Raw genomic sequence first — 16,916 nt, forward strand, 5'->3', positions numbered from 1 at the left:
TTAAATATAATTTTCCTGAGGAACTTCATAATTTTTGTTTATTTTTTTCCCCTGTGGTCAGGGAAATCACTGTATAGGGAAAATCTTGGCAACTTTTTTTTAGAACTGCAATCCTTGAGCAAGGATTGTTTGCTCGTAGCAGTGCCAGAGTTCAGAGAGTGTCTGGACAATGGTCTTAGTCATATGAAAAACAGCAGCAGGCAGTGCTGCAAGGAGCAGGGAGTTGGACTTGGTGATCCCTATGGGTCCCTTCCAGCTTGAGATGTTCCATGAGTGTACATCACTGTTAGCTATTCTGGCTTGTAATAAATGTTCTCCAGGTTATATACTTGGAGACTGCACTGAACAGTCCTGACAACTGAAGATGGAAGAGACAAGGTGAAAAGATCTTTGTGAATTTTTAAATTGGGAATAGAGGAAAAGTGTTTTGTTTTCAGGGCTTTTGCAAGCAATTCAAACAGTGAGAGCTGAGTGTTCTGAATACTGAAATAAATTGATAGTGCTCCTTTAGAAAAGCAAAATTTAACGTGATGCATTTTAAATAGTTTTCGTTTGTACTGAAAATCATGTTGCTTTAATGTGTGTTTGAATACTAAAATTGCTTTTAAAAAGATCAAAATAGAATACAAGAACTACAGCGAAGAAACTGAAATAAAAGTATCAATTTTTTATTATTTATTCAGGAGATTTCACCTAAACCACAAAGTCAGAAAAAAAATGAAGCTGATATTAGCAGTTCTGCCAACATTCAGAAACCTGCACTGTTATCCTCAACTTTGTCTTCAGGAAAGGCTCGCAGGAAGAAATGCAAACAAGAATCTGGAGATTCTTCTGGGTGTATAAAGCCCCCTAAATCACCACTTTCCCCAGAATTAATACAAGTCGAGGATTTGACGCTGGTCTCTCAGCTTCCTTCTTCTGTGATAAATAAAACTAGTGAGCACAGACATTTTAAAAGAAATACCGTAACTGCTTATAAGAGATATACAGACATTTGCTTTGGTTGTAAATGGCTATTGCTTTTAAAAATGAATCTGCTTTAAATAAAAGGTCCAAGTGGGAGAATTAGGGGTAGCTCAGTATTTTAAAAGTCAAGTCACACAATAAGGCATTGGAATTACTCTACTGGAAGTAATACATTTAAATAATATATTGGTATTTATAGAGTCGTGGCTTTTAATGGTTGGCTTTCCCTCCAGCTTAAATCTCCACACTAGTACTAACAGTAATACAGGAAAAATCAAACCTCCCTTCTGAAAAGGGCCTGATTCATTAAAAAGAAAAGATACACCTTGGTTGTGGAGCTTTCCCTCTCTGAGAGATCTCACCATCAGCAGGCCCACGTGCTGTACCTGTTGGCTCTGGCTTTCTTCTCCTTATGTGATATTTCCTCCACATACGCTGTGAAAGAGAAGATGGGTTCAAGATCTGTGGTGGAGAAATGTAGAAAATTGTGTTTCTCTGTCTCGGGAAAATCTCATAGGTGTGCAGCTTCTTAACATGTGCAACTGATTTGCTAAGTACCCAAATATTGGTTATCAGAAAAACAGGGGAAGGTGTATGCTGCATGCTTGAATATGCCATGGTCTAGTAACCACGGTAGGGTTGGACTCCATCATCTTTGAGGTATTTTCCAACCCGGTTGATTCTATGATTCTATGCTATTTTTGTGACTATTAAAATATTTCTGTTCTTTTTTTGAGATTACATTAGGTATTGGCTTTTTTAGTGATGCTTAGTGTCAGGTTCTTTGTTGTCTGAAGAAGATTAAATGGTGAGGCCAAGGGTTAAAATAACAGCAGGTTTCAGTAAGTCAAAAACTACATTTTAGTTTTGCTTTTAGAATAGTGATTAAGGATGGAAGACTAAACCTACATTATGTGTTCCCCTTAACCTTCGTTTGATATATTCCGATTTTAGATAAGTTTCTGTTTAATCCTTGCTCACAGATAACTTTAAATGAGTGGGAAAGGGAGAGGATCAAAGTCAGCCATCTTTATTTATTCAGGACACTGGTAAAAATTGTATTTTTCCCCACAAAATATTAGCAGTCATCTATGTTGTAATAGGCTTCCATCCCTACCCCTAGAACAATGGTAAGTAGTTTTCCTGGGGCCATGTTTATATTCTGGATTAAGTTAGACTTCTCTGTAGCAATAGTTTTAAAATAGCTAATTTAAAAATTGGTTACTTAGCAGCTTAGATCTCGTTAGTGTTGTCCTTTAATCTTCGGGTTCCCGGTTTTTGCCACCTCTAATAGAAATTAAATTTTGATGCATCTTTATTTTTAAATCTGTATGTCTTTGACTAAAAACTTCTCACAAGAAGGAGAGAGCAGTGAGCGACGGTGTAATAGTGACCTAAATGTTCCCAGGCAAAATTTTGTGAAACTGGATAAAACTGGAGAAGTGTAGGGGAGTGTGGGTTTTTTGTTTTTAATGAATCAGGCCTGAATTAACCTATATCAATACTCCCCTCTTTTTGTTTGTTTTTGTTTGGTTAAGTTCTTGAGCCTTCTTACCATGCCATGCTTTGGCTGTGTGTTTGAATTACAGTTGGGGTATTGATATCAGGTTAGCAGAAGACAGGAGGTGGGATATAAAAATTAAAAATTATTTTCAATTATTTTTCCAAGTTGTATGTTAATACTCTCCATGACTTTTTAGATCTTTAACTGTGATCATTTGTTCTGTTTATTGTTAAATCCTACTGCCCCCTTCTATTATAAGTAGCCTACTCTCATGGGTTATATGGGGAGGGTTGCTTTTTGTAAGTGCACTGTTTGCCTAAAACAACAGCCTTTATCAGTGGGGTGGTAGGTGCCCTAATAATGTGTAATAAGTAAAAAACAGAATCATGTCACGAGCATAACTCTTTTGCTTCTTGTAGTCACAGTTCTGTAATTGCTTTTGCCAGTTTTGCTGTGATTACTAGCTCTGCAAATAAGAGCTACTTAAAGCACTCTCCATCTTTAGATCTCAAATACTGCGGTAAGATGATGGTGTATCTCTCTGCTTCATGAACATTGAAAGATCTCTTTTTAGGTCCATCACAGCCAGTGAATTCCCCTAGATCCTACAAACATAGCCAACGGAGAAGAAGATCACAGCGTTTAGCCACTTGCTCCTTGCCTGATGATTCTGTAGAAAAAGTTTCTTCTCTCTCTTCAGTTACTGATGGAAAAGTGTTCTCCATCAGTGGTCAAAACCAACAGTCATCAAAATTGGAGGGTAATGTATCTTAATCTAATAAAGAACTGCCCCAGAGAAATTGAATCATTAAAATTAGACCTTTCATGGCTTTCATCTAATGGGATGTTTTGACTTGCTGTAGCTAAAGCTGTTTGCTGTTCCTATGTTATGTAATGCTGCAATCCAGACTGTTGTTTGTTGGGCCCGTGTATCTTTTTTAATACGACATTTTTTCTTTTGTGTAGTACCTGATGTTGCTCATATGTCACTTGAGAAGCGTGGACCATGTCTCCCTCTTGATTTAAGCCGTAGTTCCGAAGTTACAGCACCATTTTCCACAGAATCCACTTTCCGTAATGAATACCCCAGTAAAGACAAGGAAGATATTCAGATGGTTACATATCTTTCTTCCAAAGCAGTAACTGATGGAAGAGTAGCTACAACAGCGTCAGGTAAAGAGATTCAGTATACACCCAGATAGGTTTATAGTTGTAGGGTTAAAATGTGTGTGTATTCAGTGCCACAGAAAGAGGGGATACTTTTTATTTTCCTTTCTGCACACCAAACTTGCTGCTCTTCCTGGACTCCATCCATCTGCATATTCTTTCTCTTCCACTGGCTTTGAGCTGCGCTAGCACTTCTTCTAACACGCTTTAAGGGAACTCTGAGAGTGTGGAATGAAAGCAGCATTTTTATCAAAAATATTTTACATTGTTAAAAGTTGTAAAAATAAGTTATGCAGTGTTTACTAACATACTAATACACAGTTGTGGCTTCAGCTTTAAAGCAGTGATGTTTTCAAAGACGGTGAGCATTCCTCTGCCTTGGCTTCTGTTTGCAGTGGAAATTTTGTTCTTTGCTTGCTATGAAATGTTATTTGAAAATATTTCTGAAAAATCTTCAAAAGCTGATTTAGACTTGGTCACTCTCAGAGTCAGCATGGAGCCTGGTACTGGAACTCTGTGCTGCCTCTCCCTTTGTAAGAGTTTAGTGGCTACTGTGGTTTCCATGAAACACTTGAATAGAGGTAATAAGGAGATTTGGGAAAGGATTGACATAGTGGTTCACAGGCCCTAACAGTGGGCTGTATTCTTCCAGTGTCTGTTAGGTCTGCATATACATTTTTTATAAGTAAGTCTCTTATGTGGGTATCAAACCATTTTTAGTTGGCTTCTAAGAAAGAATCTTTTCACAGGCCTTTTATTTTTTTTTATGAGAAAATTGTTCAATAAAGTAGGAGGAGGGGAAAAAAAATTCAAATTATTATACTCTGCTGGGGAAGTTTTTGATAAATGTGATTGATAGTAAGGGAGGACAATATGACCTTAAAGGATATAGTTATGGTACTTAAATTACATCTTAGTCTATTGATCTATTAATCTCTTAAACTAATTTGTCAAAATAAGGTCTGTAGAAATTTCTAATGAGCTGCCACTTGAGTATTTTTAAATATTAAAATAGTACTTAATTACTTGAGAGAAACCATGTGACAGTCTTCGTTTGCCCTTGATACAGTGCATAGCAATAGAACCAGAGATTCCTGGGAAAACTACTTCTGTAAAAGTCATTTTTATCTCCTGTCTTCAGCCACTAAGAGAAGTGCTGTGGGGAGATGTGTATTTGCCCACTCATTGAACAAGATCATAAAAGAAACCAACAGCTTCCAACTGCCATCTGTTTCTTGTTTGGTAGAACTCATTTCTGTTACTAGGAACTTTCTGATCTATTTTCTGGCTCATTTAATGTACAGTTGGCATTGCTGGAAGTTGCCTGTTCCCATCATGGGCCTGGTTTGGAGTCAGAGTAAGCTGGTTCTAAACCAGCACCCAGGAGTGTGCTCGTGCCTATTTGTTGAGCTGGGTCTTCTTCTTGGCCACAACTGAATCTAATTAAATAAGTTTCATTTGTAACCACGTTTATTCATGACTCAAAATTGTTTGACATGTCCACACAGCTTGTGTCAGGGGAAAACATTCCCTGATAAGATTATCTGGTGGTACTACATGAGTCCATAATGGGGAGATGGAAGCACTTGCAACCTGTCCTGGAGGATAGAGCTTATGCTGTATTTAAAGCTTAATGATGCTTTTGGTTTTGGATCTACATAACTTTAAGAGTTAAGCTCTAAAGGAACTGACTTGCCAGCTACCTTTTTGTCTTCTGGGTTTTTGCCTTCCAGGTGGATCTGTGTTTTGTTCCTAATTTTCATGTATTGCAGTTTTCCTCTGTGCAGTCAATGGAACTCTGCCTTGAGCTTTCATAGCTTGTCCAAATGTTGGAAGTTTTCAGAAGTTTGCAGCCCAGCATCTTCTTGAGTATAAGCTTTGTGGCCTGAAAGACTAATTAAACAGTTTGATACCTTTAATTCAGAGATTTCATAGCTGGTTTTGGAGTTGGCTGCCTATGGCAGTGCTGTCTCTGGGACTCTGTAACTGAAGTTCATATGACTTTTGGGTCATCTCAGGCTTCTAATGCTGGTGAAATTTCCTTATCCTTGTATTCTTCTTAGAAGAAAAATAAAAATGTAGCATTTAAGTACAGCTTTGAAATCTCTGGAGTTAATTTATACTGTTGAATAGTTTTATTGAGCTCTCTGCTTTAGAAGGCATCTTTTTTTGCCTTTGAAATAGCACAGATTCTCAAGTCATGTTGCTTAGCCACGTAATTACACCAAAGTCTTGCATACTTGAGGAGAATTAATAGTACTGTTCTAGTTAACCTGTTAAAACAGTGGCAAACTAATATATAAAGGGGAGGTGCCCAAAGCTTTCCTTTCTCGTTCCTGTCTGTGCTGGAAAGTATTGAGAAAAGTTAATTTGCATTATGCAGAACATCTACCTAAGTGTAATTTAATAGGTTGCATTGTGTAGCATGTGCATTGTGACTTTATACATTACAAATTGAGAACTCTGTTAAATCCAGATTAGTCTCTAATTGGGTTTTTTTGATCTGAAAGAATTATTATCCACCTACATCTGTTTGTGATATTTCTGCTGTTTAGATTTTATTGGCATGGTCTGGGCAGATCTGGTGTTCTAGGTTTTTGACAGCACTGGATTTTTGCTAAGTGTACTAAAGTCAGACCTGCTGTCTTTGTAATCATCGAACTAGATAACTGTAGATAGTTTCAGAAATGATGGAGGTAACAGAGGTATTTAGCCTGGAACAGCCTGTTGTGATCACCAGCCCTTCTGTACCAGAGCTGGATTGGTTTAGGCCCAGAGATGCAATTTTTGGTGGTGCAAGTTTTGACTTTCAATGGATCAGTTGAGTCAACTGACAAAATAATTTTGTGTTGTTAAGACGATGCATTTAAATGACTTTATTCAAAAGTTACTGACTTGGTGTTTCTCAGAAGAGAGGGACTAGATGCACTGAAGTGCAGAAGTATAAATGACAGCTCAGAGTGTTAACACATAGATATAAGAAATCATTGCTCAAACTTAACAACTTGTTAACAACTGCACAAAAGGACTGCAATCAATTCCTTCAGTCCACAGGCTCCACTGTGTGCTTCTCGTGTACGCTGTCAGTCAGTTGTTGAACAATTTTGCCAGAGCTGCTGTGAGGACCCACTTGTGATCACCTGATATTGTATACACATAAGTGAGAATCTGCTTTCATTTGCCCAGCAGCACAAAATGTAGATACCTGGCCTTTCTGGCACTTCAGTCATTCAAAGACTTTCAATCCACAGTCAGTCAGAATACCTGCAAAACACTGGTTCTGAATGTATGAAGTTCTGCTCTTCCTGTAGTTGTCATTTTCTTTAATTTTTTGATCATTTTTCTTGTTTTCTGTAACTCAGCACCATTTATGTTAGTTTAGCTGTTAAGTATTGAGGAGACAAAATTTCAGCAAGCAATCTGGGTTTTGAAATATAAGTAAAAGGAAAATATTTTAATACTTACTAATCTAGCAATATAATATATATAATACTAATATAACAATATTATCATCAGCTGTTATTTCCTGTTCTAACTCAACCTATAGATGATTTTGCTAGTAGGTATAGGTAACATTAGGTTTATTATATGGGAGAAATTTGCACTTAGAATAAAAGTGAAAAAACATTGCTTACTTTTTTGCATAATTTATTTGGTAAGAGTTTGTTCCAGCAGAAACAAGAAAGAGCTGGTGCACAAAATTTTCAGCAAATGAGATCAGTTGCTTTTTAAAAACTCTTGTCAGTGATACTGGTTTACTCTGCTTTTAAGAAGGATGAACTATAGCTCATGTTACTTTGGGGCTGTTTGTTTTACTCCAAACATCTATAACAGTTTGATTTACTCCCTGATTTGAATGTCTGCCATTCTCATCTCTGCCCTGAAGTTCCCAGTTTGGGTTGGTTAGCTGAAGGCAAGCAAAAACCTTTTTGTGGGCTTATCCTTCCTGAAGAGATCAGTTTGTGCAGGATCTGGTATTAATCTAAGACAGATAAGTAATTAAAGTGAGTTTAGATATGCACTAGGAATTCAAAACACTAAACATGACCGGCATAATTCATGTTTCTATCATAATATGATCTAAGTTGTATATTAATGCAGATAATATTTCTGATACTATTTTGAAACACTGAAAGAATATCAATCAACAAAATTAGTTGATTCAGATTAGTAGAATTTATTTGACTTTGCTGAAGTGCAGTAAGCACTACCACTGCAAGGCCATCTGTCCTGTCCTGTGCCCACATGAAGGAACTTGTGTCATTGCCCTGTGCCAGAGACCAGGAGAAGTAGCACTGGAAACATGTCATAAACTGGACTGGAAGTGCTGTAGTTTGCACTTCTTTTCAATCTGAAGTCAGTCTTGGAGTGATAAAATTGAACTTGGAACAGTGACATAATCAGTAGTTTATCAAGTCTAATCTCTAGTCATTTTCTCTCTACTGAGTGTTAACTGCAGACCTCCCACGTTCACTGTGTGGGAGGTGGCTGGCTAGACTCTGCAACAGGAATAAAATTGCAATTAAAAATAACAGTTCAAACAAAAAAGGGCAGTATTTCCATAAAAGAACTAATATTTTTCTTGCTGTATTTGTTACTTGCCCATCAGACTGTGATTGTCTGATTTTGTGGTTAGTTGTAAGGCATAGTGATTGCACAGTTGAAAAGTAGATTTTGCAAGCCTTAACAGTTTATTTAGGATTTGAGAATTTAGGGTTCCTAATCTGGAATGATTTCTGATGAAGTAGAAGCCACAAATAACATTGCAGTGTATGCAGGCATAATAGCAGTGTCTGTTTTCAGGTTACTCTAGAAAGGCAGCCTGGAGAGCTCTGTCATCAGGATGGGTATTTGTGTGACTGGAGCAGATTTCTGCCCAGTGTAAGTGTCCTCTAAAACAGTTATTTTCTTACTGGCTGATTACTTTGTCAGATGTGTTGTTTTGAAAATTATTGAGATACTGAAGTTTGTTGTGTTGTGGCTATCAGTATTGGAGCATGTTTGAATGTCAGGTCAGGATTTCTTCTCCACAATAAAGTTTAAATACTAATTCAGCTAATGTTGAGACTAATTTCCTCTTGAGGTTGGGTGGAGCATTCCCACATCTTTTCATCAAAATGGCAGTGACCTAAACAAATTATGTGCATTTGGGTGATCCTTTTGTGCTCTTTTTAGAAACCAGACAAGACGTTGATAGCATGATGATGTGGGGAAGTGTCACTTTTCCCTTTTACTGACGTGCTAAAATATACTTATTGCTCTACAGATGGCAAAGCAGTTCAGTCCTGTAACAGAGACAAATGTTAATTAGGAAACCCAAGAAAGGAATAATTCGGGTAGCATTTTGTGTTGATGATAAGCATCTCAGCAAGCTAAATGCACTTGAAACACAGACAAAGGCAAGAGCCTGAATAACAGGTCTGCCTTAAAAGGCTTATGGTCTTAGGTGAGATGGTTGATTTGAGATAGTGGAAATACTCAGGTAGCCTCAGCCATGGTCATGCAGCTCACAGTGTGTGTGGTAGGAGCACACAGAGCTGAGCAGCTGCTGCTGCCTGGATTGTGCACAGTACGGTGGTGTCTTACATCTGGGAACATCTGGTCCTTAAAAGTGCTGTGTGGTGTGGTAGGAGATGTAGCACTTTCTATTGCTCTTGCTGCCCCTGTGGCTTTCTCATTCTGTTAGTCATGTTGAATATCTTGACCACTGGCAGGTATTTTTCAGGACTTTTTTTTTTCTCCTACATGCTCATACTTCTGTTGGTCTCCTCTGAGTCACCAAAGGTAACTGGTGCCTCCAGGTGTTGACAGCTGGGATGGAAAAAACTGAACCACTTAAAACTTAGCAGAGCTGCATTTTTCTACACTGTGTCCTTGGCATGGGCCTGAAATGTCCTCAATGGCCTGATGAAGATTAGGCTTTCCTAATTACGTATAAATGGAACTTTGAAGTTCTCACATATTGATGGACACAGTAATGGAGTTTTGAATGACCTCAATAATGTTGTTATAAATAGCTTTTATTCCAATTTGATTATTTAGAGATTTCTTTGACTTACTTGATTATAAATATTAGCAGTGAAAATTATAATTTAAGTTTCATTTTGCCTTATTATTTCCTAACTTGCATCTGATAAAGATTAAAAACCAGCTAAATATTTCACTGAATGAACTTTTCTGAATTCTGCAAGATAAAAATTATGAGTATATGGTGCTGAATTCCAATAAATTATCACAGTATTTTGCATGTAATACAGATATGGATTAAATACACGACAGTGACTTATTTAAATATTATTAAAATCAATGAAAAATGCAGTCAACAGAAGTGTTTTATACATGTCACTAAAAATGTTGTACAGAAGCTTAATTCCTCTGTTAACATAATGGAGCATTGACTTAAATGATACAGTGTCAGCCTCTTTAACCATTACTCTTGTCATGGGTTTCTGTTCCAGTGAAATAAAAATGAAACAAAAAGCCTTAAAAGTGACAGAAACAGTACACGTTAAACAGTACAAGTAGTTCAAAAGTGAGTGCAAATTCCAAAATGGAGAGAGAAACCTTTTGTGGCATGCATTGTCTGTATGTAAGACTAAGACCTAGGCAGTAATTATCTGTGAAGTGTGATGGTGATATGGCCAGTATTGACATTTCAGTGGTCTGACCCATCCACTGATTTGGCTGCAATCCTTATGGGATGCCTAGTAAATCTGTCTTCCTGTTTTCAGCACCCTCGTCCCACGTACATGCCTTGCATCTGGAAATGCCTTTACCCAATACTCTAAAGTTACCCAAAGGGAATAGTAAAAAAAGGAGGTCTTCCACATCATTGAGCTCTGCTGGGACAGAGATACAGTGCTCTGCACCCATAAAGGAGAAATGTTTTGAGAGTCTGAAGGAGAAAATATTAAAGAACATGATTGAGAAGGACAAGCATTCAGAAGTTGGTAAACTACAATACCTTTTGTTTCCAGTGCATTAGTCAATAAAAGTAATTGTAAAATTGCATTAAAATAATTTTATTGTTTCTATGTTTCTTATTATTGTGTACCATTAGGATTTTTTATGGTCTAATAACTCTTACAAGAAAGTAGGTCATCAGCCAGACATTGGCCTTATGTCATATATATTCTTCAATTTGCAGGTGCAGCGAGAATGGAAAGAAAAGGAAAACTGGAAGAGAAAAGTTCCACAACATATGGTATGTAGAGAGCAATATTATTTTTAGGAAAAAAGGAAAAATTCTGTAACACTTGGTGTCTCTAAAGAGCAAATGTAGAAGCATAAAATATTTCCTGAGCCCAGCTGCACTTCTGTTTGTTTAGGTCTTAAAAACAGTTTTTATATACATGACTGCTTTATAGTAGAAGAATAATTTTATTTTATAAAATGCAAAGGCCCATAGAAAGGATTTTAAAGGATCGAAAAGTACCTATAAGAGGTCTACTGCCTCTGGTTTTTTGCTTGATTGGGGTCATTTTAGTGGAGTGGATGAAACTGGCAATTTCATTGCACTGACAGGTTTGAGGGGGGAGGAGAAAATAATTGTTACTAGCAACACATTTGACAATTCATGCAATAAAATATTAATTAAGAGGGCTTTGGTTTTATCTTGTGTTTAAAATAAAAAAAATTATTAGAGACAGGCAAGAATTCATAAGTGATGCTGCCTGTTTGGGGTTTTTTTTGTTTTTTTGTTTTTTTTCTTTTCAGGAGGTAAAAGTTGTGTTTCTCTATTCCCCAAGAAGACAATAAGACTACAATTTGCATGCAGGAAACAGTCCTTAAATACTGACTTTAAGGCTTTGTTTTTTTGTAGCAAATTAATTTAGTCATTATTTGTCTCAGTGCTGATTCCTTAAGAAATGATTATGGAGTGAAAATGTTATGGGACGTATTTTGTCTGGGGAAAATTAACAGGATAAATAGGATTTTTCTGAGTTAAAGTACTTGTCCTCATGTGTATACCAACAGTGGTTAAAAGTGAACTGCAGCGTAAAAAATGTGTCAAATTATGGTCAGAATCAGTTTCCTATGAAGATGCTGCTGTGTAGTACAAAGTGCTGACAGCATCCCCAGATTTGTGATGGTGAAATTTCCTTCCAACATCTTTCTGTAGGTCTAATATATGTTATTCGGACACTGTTATTTTTATGATTGGGAATTTTGCACTTCAGAAAGCTTTTTCTCATTCTCAAATCTTTGTATTAAACTGTAAGTAAATTAGCAGTTATAAGCCATTTAAATGATGTTATGTGTCTTGTGTGCTTTGCTGTATCTGTTTCTGCTGTGGTATCTGATTTGGTAATACTTAAAATGCTACAATATTATTTGTTGAATGAGATTCCTTTGACCCATTCTACCAGCAATTAATAAGAGATGTGCCCAAGATATCATGTAAATTAACTGAATCATTTCGATCTGACTAGGCAACTGGAACACTCAGTTTTGAATGCCATATCTAGGTTAAGCTGAATAGTACTGCTGTTTTAAACTGTTTTGATTTTTTTTTGTTTCAGGTAAAAAGAAAGAAAAAGAAAAGGAGAAAAAAGAGAAGAAGGAAAAAGATCATAAATCAAAACAGAAAAAGAAGAAGAAAAAAAAGAAGAAATCTAAACAGCATGGTAAGTTCAATTTATGTTCTTTTTAAATATGTAAAACCACTCGGTGATCTCTGGCATTAGATAGTGAAACTTGTTTCTAAACATTATGAATGTCAAATTTTAGAAATTGCAAAGAGTAAGTTTTGGTCTTAAATATGGAAAGGACACTTAGGTCTATGACCTCTTTTTTTTTTCTTATGTTTGTAGCCTGTCTCTACATGATAGACACAGGTATTTCATAGAATTTTTTCTTCCTCATAAAGATATGCTTGCTCTTTTCCTCTCTTTTAATTCTTCATTTGAAGTTCTCTATACATGTCCTACCTATTTTGTTTGAACATTAAAATTCTTGTATCTATTCTGTTGCTAAATTTCAGTCTTTGCTGTTTACATTGCAGCCCCTCCTTACCAGTTAATCCTTAACAGCTGAGCTTGGCATCTCTGTTGTAACAGCCTTGTCTGTTGCCTTGACAAATGGTGATTATGTTATGTGGATTATGTGTTTCTGTGTCCAAAACTTGTGCTATAAGATGAAAATGCTTCCAAATCATGCAGTGCTTGAGTGTGAATTGCAGTAATGTGGGTTTCGTGTACTTCACAGTCTTTATATTGGAGTAATATAGTTTTAAGCTATAAAATTTGTGTATTTTTGGGGAGTTCTTTACTTGTACTGTGAAGGCATCTGAGTATTTACAAGAAGATACTGGTAAATGTTAGGTATGTGCCCAGTATCATTCTTTGGTTTTATCTTGTTGTGATCATAATGTGGTTTGTTGCAGGTTAGGTTTTTCTTCATCTTTTTCTTTAATTCCTGTGGTCTTTCTGTCCTTCAGCTTGTCTTGAAATTTAGAAGCTTGGCAGAGGTACCATGATTGGGTTCCAGCATCTAGGGGTATATCCAATGTTTGTAAATATTAGAAGAAAATATGCCCAGTGTCCCAACAAATAGGTATTTTAAATCCAGATGCAGTAAGCAGTGTGGATAAAACTTGAGCATTTTATCCTTTGCAAATTCATCTTATGAAAATCTGGTTTTAGCAATCCAGAGTTCTGTCTGGATTTGATGGTTTTCTTTAGCTGAGGAAAAAAGAAAAATGCTTTGGCAGATTCTGACTCCAGTGTCTGACCCTGAAAAAGCCCATTGAACAATGATTTGTCAAAAGAAACAGGACTCTTTCCTGTCCCTCACTCTACTCCAGGCATGGACAGAGTGTAATGTTGTGATACATGATCCTTTTGTTTGGAATCAAATTGAGGCACCTTGAGGAAGAAGAGGAAGCAGGAACAATATTGTGTGCTCCAGATACATTTTGCACTAAGCTTGAAAACAAACAAAAAGAACCCAGACAAAACCTTTGGGTTTTGTTCTGTGTATGTGCATGATTTACTAATTAGATAAAACCCATGTGCAGAAGAGAGGTAATACCTGTTATTTATACTGCTCTGTTACAGTGAGGTTGATGGGCAATGCAGCATGAGGTAATCAACTCAGCTACTCATTGAGTTGACTCCTCTATGGTAAATACACTTGGGAAATAGTATTTTTTGATGAAGGAGAAAGTAAAGAGGAGCAGTGACTTCATGGAAGGTTGTTTAGGAGAGAAGGGTATTGTGGAACCCTTTGCAAGAAAACGAGTTACAGGTGGTAGCAGGAATTCTTCATACATTATAAAATATCATTGTTCACTTATTTGCAAAGTAATAAGTTTTAAGAGGAGTAGATGGATAGCTACTCATAATTACCAATGGAAGATGTGGTAAGACATTCCATAACGAGTCATTTGCAATCCTAAATTATTTACCCCTGCATCCCATAGTGTGCCCCACACCTGGCCTGCAACTGCCCTTAGTCCAGAAGGTGATTCAGAGAGCTGCTCTGAGTAACACTGTGATGGGTTTCACACCTGGATAATGGAGGTGATGGTGCTGCTAGGAAAGCCCTGAGAGAGGCCTGGGTGTGTTTGTTGTTTGCCTGCTCATCATCATCCTGTGGACCTCTGTATATTCTCCTAGGATGCTCCCAGGCCCATCCTGGCCACTGATGGCTCCTGGAATGGGCATGGGAGCATCCCAAGAGAATTTTCTTTGGGTTCCCTGTGCTCCTCTGTAGGTGTGCAGATGAGCTGTTACCACTTAGCCTGACAGGATAGTCTGTGGTTACTTCTAGGTGGCAATGTTGGTAGTGCTGCAAGCAGAGCTAAGGCAAAAGAGAGAGACCAGCAGCTTCTCTAAGGATAGCAGATAGTACAGGATGAATTGTGGAAATAGAAGGCTGTGGAAATAGAATGTTTGAGGAAAAATTATTTCTCTGCACGTTCAGAGGTGGGGGGGAGTTAAACTGGTTATACTTGTTTTAGTTATTAAACTTTTTATGTTTCCTACTGGAGATTTTTTAATAAAATGTTACAAAGACCTTTTGCCACTTTGTATTTACAGTTTCATCAATATTGATACCTCAGTGTTGATATTCTTTACTCCTGAACATAATGTCGCAGTATAGTCTGTACACAGTATTCTTTGGTTTTTTGCATTTGCCATGAATTTTTATTGACTTTGGTAAGAACAATTTTTCTTTTAACTTTCCAGATTATTCGGATTATGAAGACAGTTCTGTTGAATTCTTGGACAGGTGCTCCTCTCCCTTAACGCGGTCCTCGGGCAGCTCTCTGACTCTGCGCAGCATGTTCTCAGAGAAGAACACAACGTACCAGTATCCAAGAGCTATCTTGTCTGTTGACCTTAGTGGAGAAAGTAGGTTGGCTGAACAGCAGCTTTCAGTTTATAGGTTTTATTCTTTAAGAAAGAGGATTGAAAGGAAGGAATTTGGTTTATGTTTGGCATTGTAACTATAAATATGATGACTGAGTTATCCTTCGTCTATTTAAATCAAAATGCTTACACTTCTCAAGCTGTTCTGTATTGTACTTGCTTGGGTTGAGTGCTGCTACTCTGCTTCTGGGGAGAGTGCGTTAAAGGCATTTTGCAGAATTCATCATGACTCATAGAATCAGCCTGGTTGGAAGAGACCTCAAAGATCATCACGTCCAACCCTACCGTGGTTACCAGACCATGGCACTAAGTGCCACATCCAGTCTCAGCTTGAAAATCTCCAGGGATGATGAATCCACCACCTCCCTGGGCAGCCCATTCCAATGCCTGATCACTCTCTCTGTAAAAAACATCTCTTCCTAATATCCAACCTAACCCTCCCCTGGCAGAGCTTGAGTCTGTGCCCTCTTGTCCTGCTGCTGGTTGCCTGGGAGAAGAGACCAACCCCCACCTGACTCCAACCTCCTGTCAGGGAGTTGTAGAGGGTGATAAGGTCTCCCCTGAGCCTCCTCTTCTCCAGGCTAAGCAATCCCAACTCCCTTAGCCTCTCCTGGCTAAGGGATATGAAGTCTGATATAAAAACTAGCAGTGTGTTTGAGAGCAATTTTTGCTGTATGCAGGTCAAGATTTTTAGCTGCCAAACCCTCCTGTATGTCTGTGAAGTGTTGTGTCTCCACACACAATTTGTTTCACATGTATTTTTTATTTTTTACTAGACCTTTCAGATGTGGAGTTCTTGGATGATTCTTCCACAGAGAGTTTGTTACTTAGTGGTGATGAATACAACCAGGATTTTGATTCAACTAACTTCGAAGAGTCTCAGGATGAAGATGATGCTCTTAATGAAATTGTTAGGTGCATCTGTGAACTGGATGAAGAAAATGGATTTATGATTCAGGTAAAGAAATTTGGCATGTGGGGTTATATTTTCCATGTCAACATCTTGCTTGTGCAGGTGCCCTTGTGCTGTGTTGGAGACCGAAGTTATGTAAGAAGCTGTAATAAAGTGAATAATAACAAAATATTTCTTTGCTCTGCACTTGACTTGGCTCTATTTGGTGTATGCAGAACTGTTGCTCGAGGATGGAGTTTCTCTAGCAACTAGATATGTAGGACATGTTTGTAAAGAAGATTAACCTTTTACTTTATAGCCAGTTGCTCAATTTGAAATGAAGGATCTTTTCCCACATACAAACAGTTGCATCTGTCCCAAAGCCATCCTGATTGTATCAGCCCTTCTGGTTTGGTCCTTGTGCTTTGCAGTACCACTTGTAGACACCTCTCTGCTCACTGTAAATGTCCCTCAGCCATGCAGCATCTTTCTTATGCAGACACTAATATTGCCAGTACTGTGATGTGTGTCCTTCATCTTAGAATAGCACTTCACAAACTAGATATCACTCCCAGGTTTTAGAAGCTGCTGAGAATTTACGTCTTAATTTGGTATAGCTAAAAGGGAAGAAGAGTATATGATGTCTGCACAGCATTTGGGTGTTGATGGATTGCAACTGCTGCTGCTTATTTATTTGTATTCCAATAAGGGGAGACTTTCCTGTCTAGTAATGACTAATTTCAAGCCTTTTTCTCAAGGAATTGATAATGTGCAGATTAAATCACATACCAAAAACAATGAGGAAGAACTGGGTTGTCAATAACTTAAAAAAAATAGCGCTATGAACTTCCTGTTGTCTTTTTACCCCACTCAAAAACCAGGTTTGTATTCAACTATTACCGTGGCAGAGTTTTTGTTGGAAGTATGGAGCCTTTTTAGTTGAGATTTGAAGGAAAGAAGTAATGCTGTTCTGTGTTAGTGGACTTAGTCTTTTGGAAATGGAAGAGTCTTG

The 16,916-nt window shown here is 37.5% G+C and overlaps 1 protein-coding gene across 1 annotated transcript in view; it reads left to right on the forward strand.

Annotated features, from left to right (window-relative positions):
- Window positions 1-16,916, forward strand: part of PHF20L1 (PHD finger protein 20-like 1) — a 47,792-nt gene that overhangs the window by 21,780 nt on the left and 9,096 nt on the right. Inside the window, exons 8-14 of the mRNA XM_009081891.1 lie at window positions 684-936; window positions 3,045-3,230; window positions 3,437-3,643; window positions 10,785-10,841; window positions 12,160-12,264; window positions 14,830-14,994; window positions 15,789-15,970. Of these exons, the coding sequence (XP_009080139.1) occupies window positions 684-936; window positions 3,045-3,230; window positions 3,437-3,643; window positions 10,785-10,841; window positions 12,160-12,264; window positions 14,830-14,994; window positions 15,789-15,970 (1,155 nt within the window). The remainder of the gene's footprint in view (window positions 1-683; window positions 937-3,044; window positions 3,231-3,436; window positions 3,644-10,784; window positions 10,842-12,159; window positions 12,265-14,829; window positions 14,995-15,788; window positions 15,971-16,916) is intronic.

This window comes from Acanthisitta chloris, unplaced genomic scaffold, assembly GCF_000695815.1.
Source record: "Acanthisitta chloris isolate BGI_N310 unplaced genomic scaffold, ASM69581v1 scaffold1929, whole genome shotgun sequence".
In the NCBI taxonomy this organism is placed as follows: Eukaryota; Metazoa; Chordata; class Aves; order Passeriformes; family Acanthisittidae; genus Acanthisitta; species Acanthisitta chloris.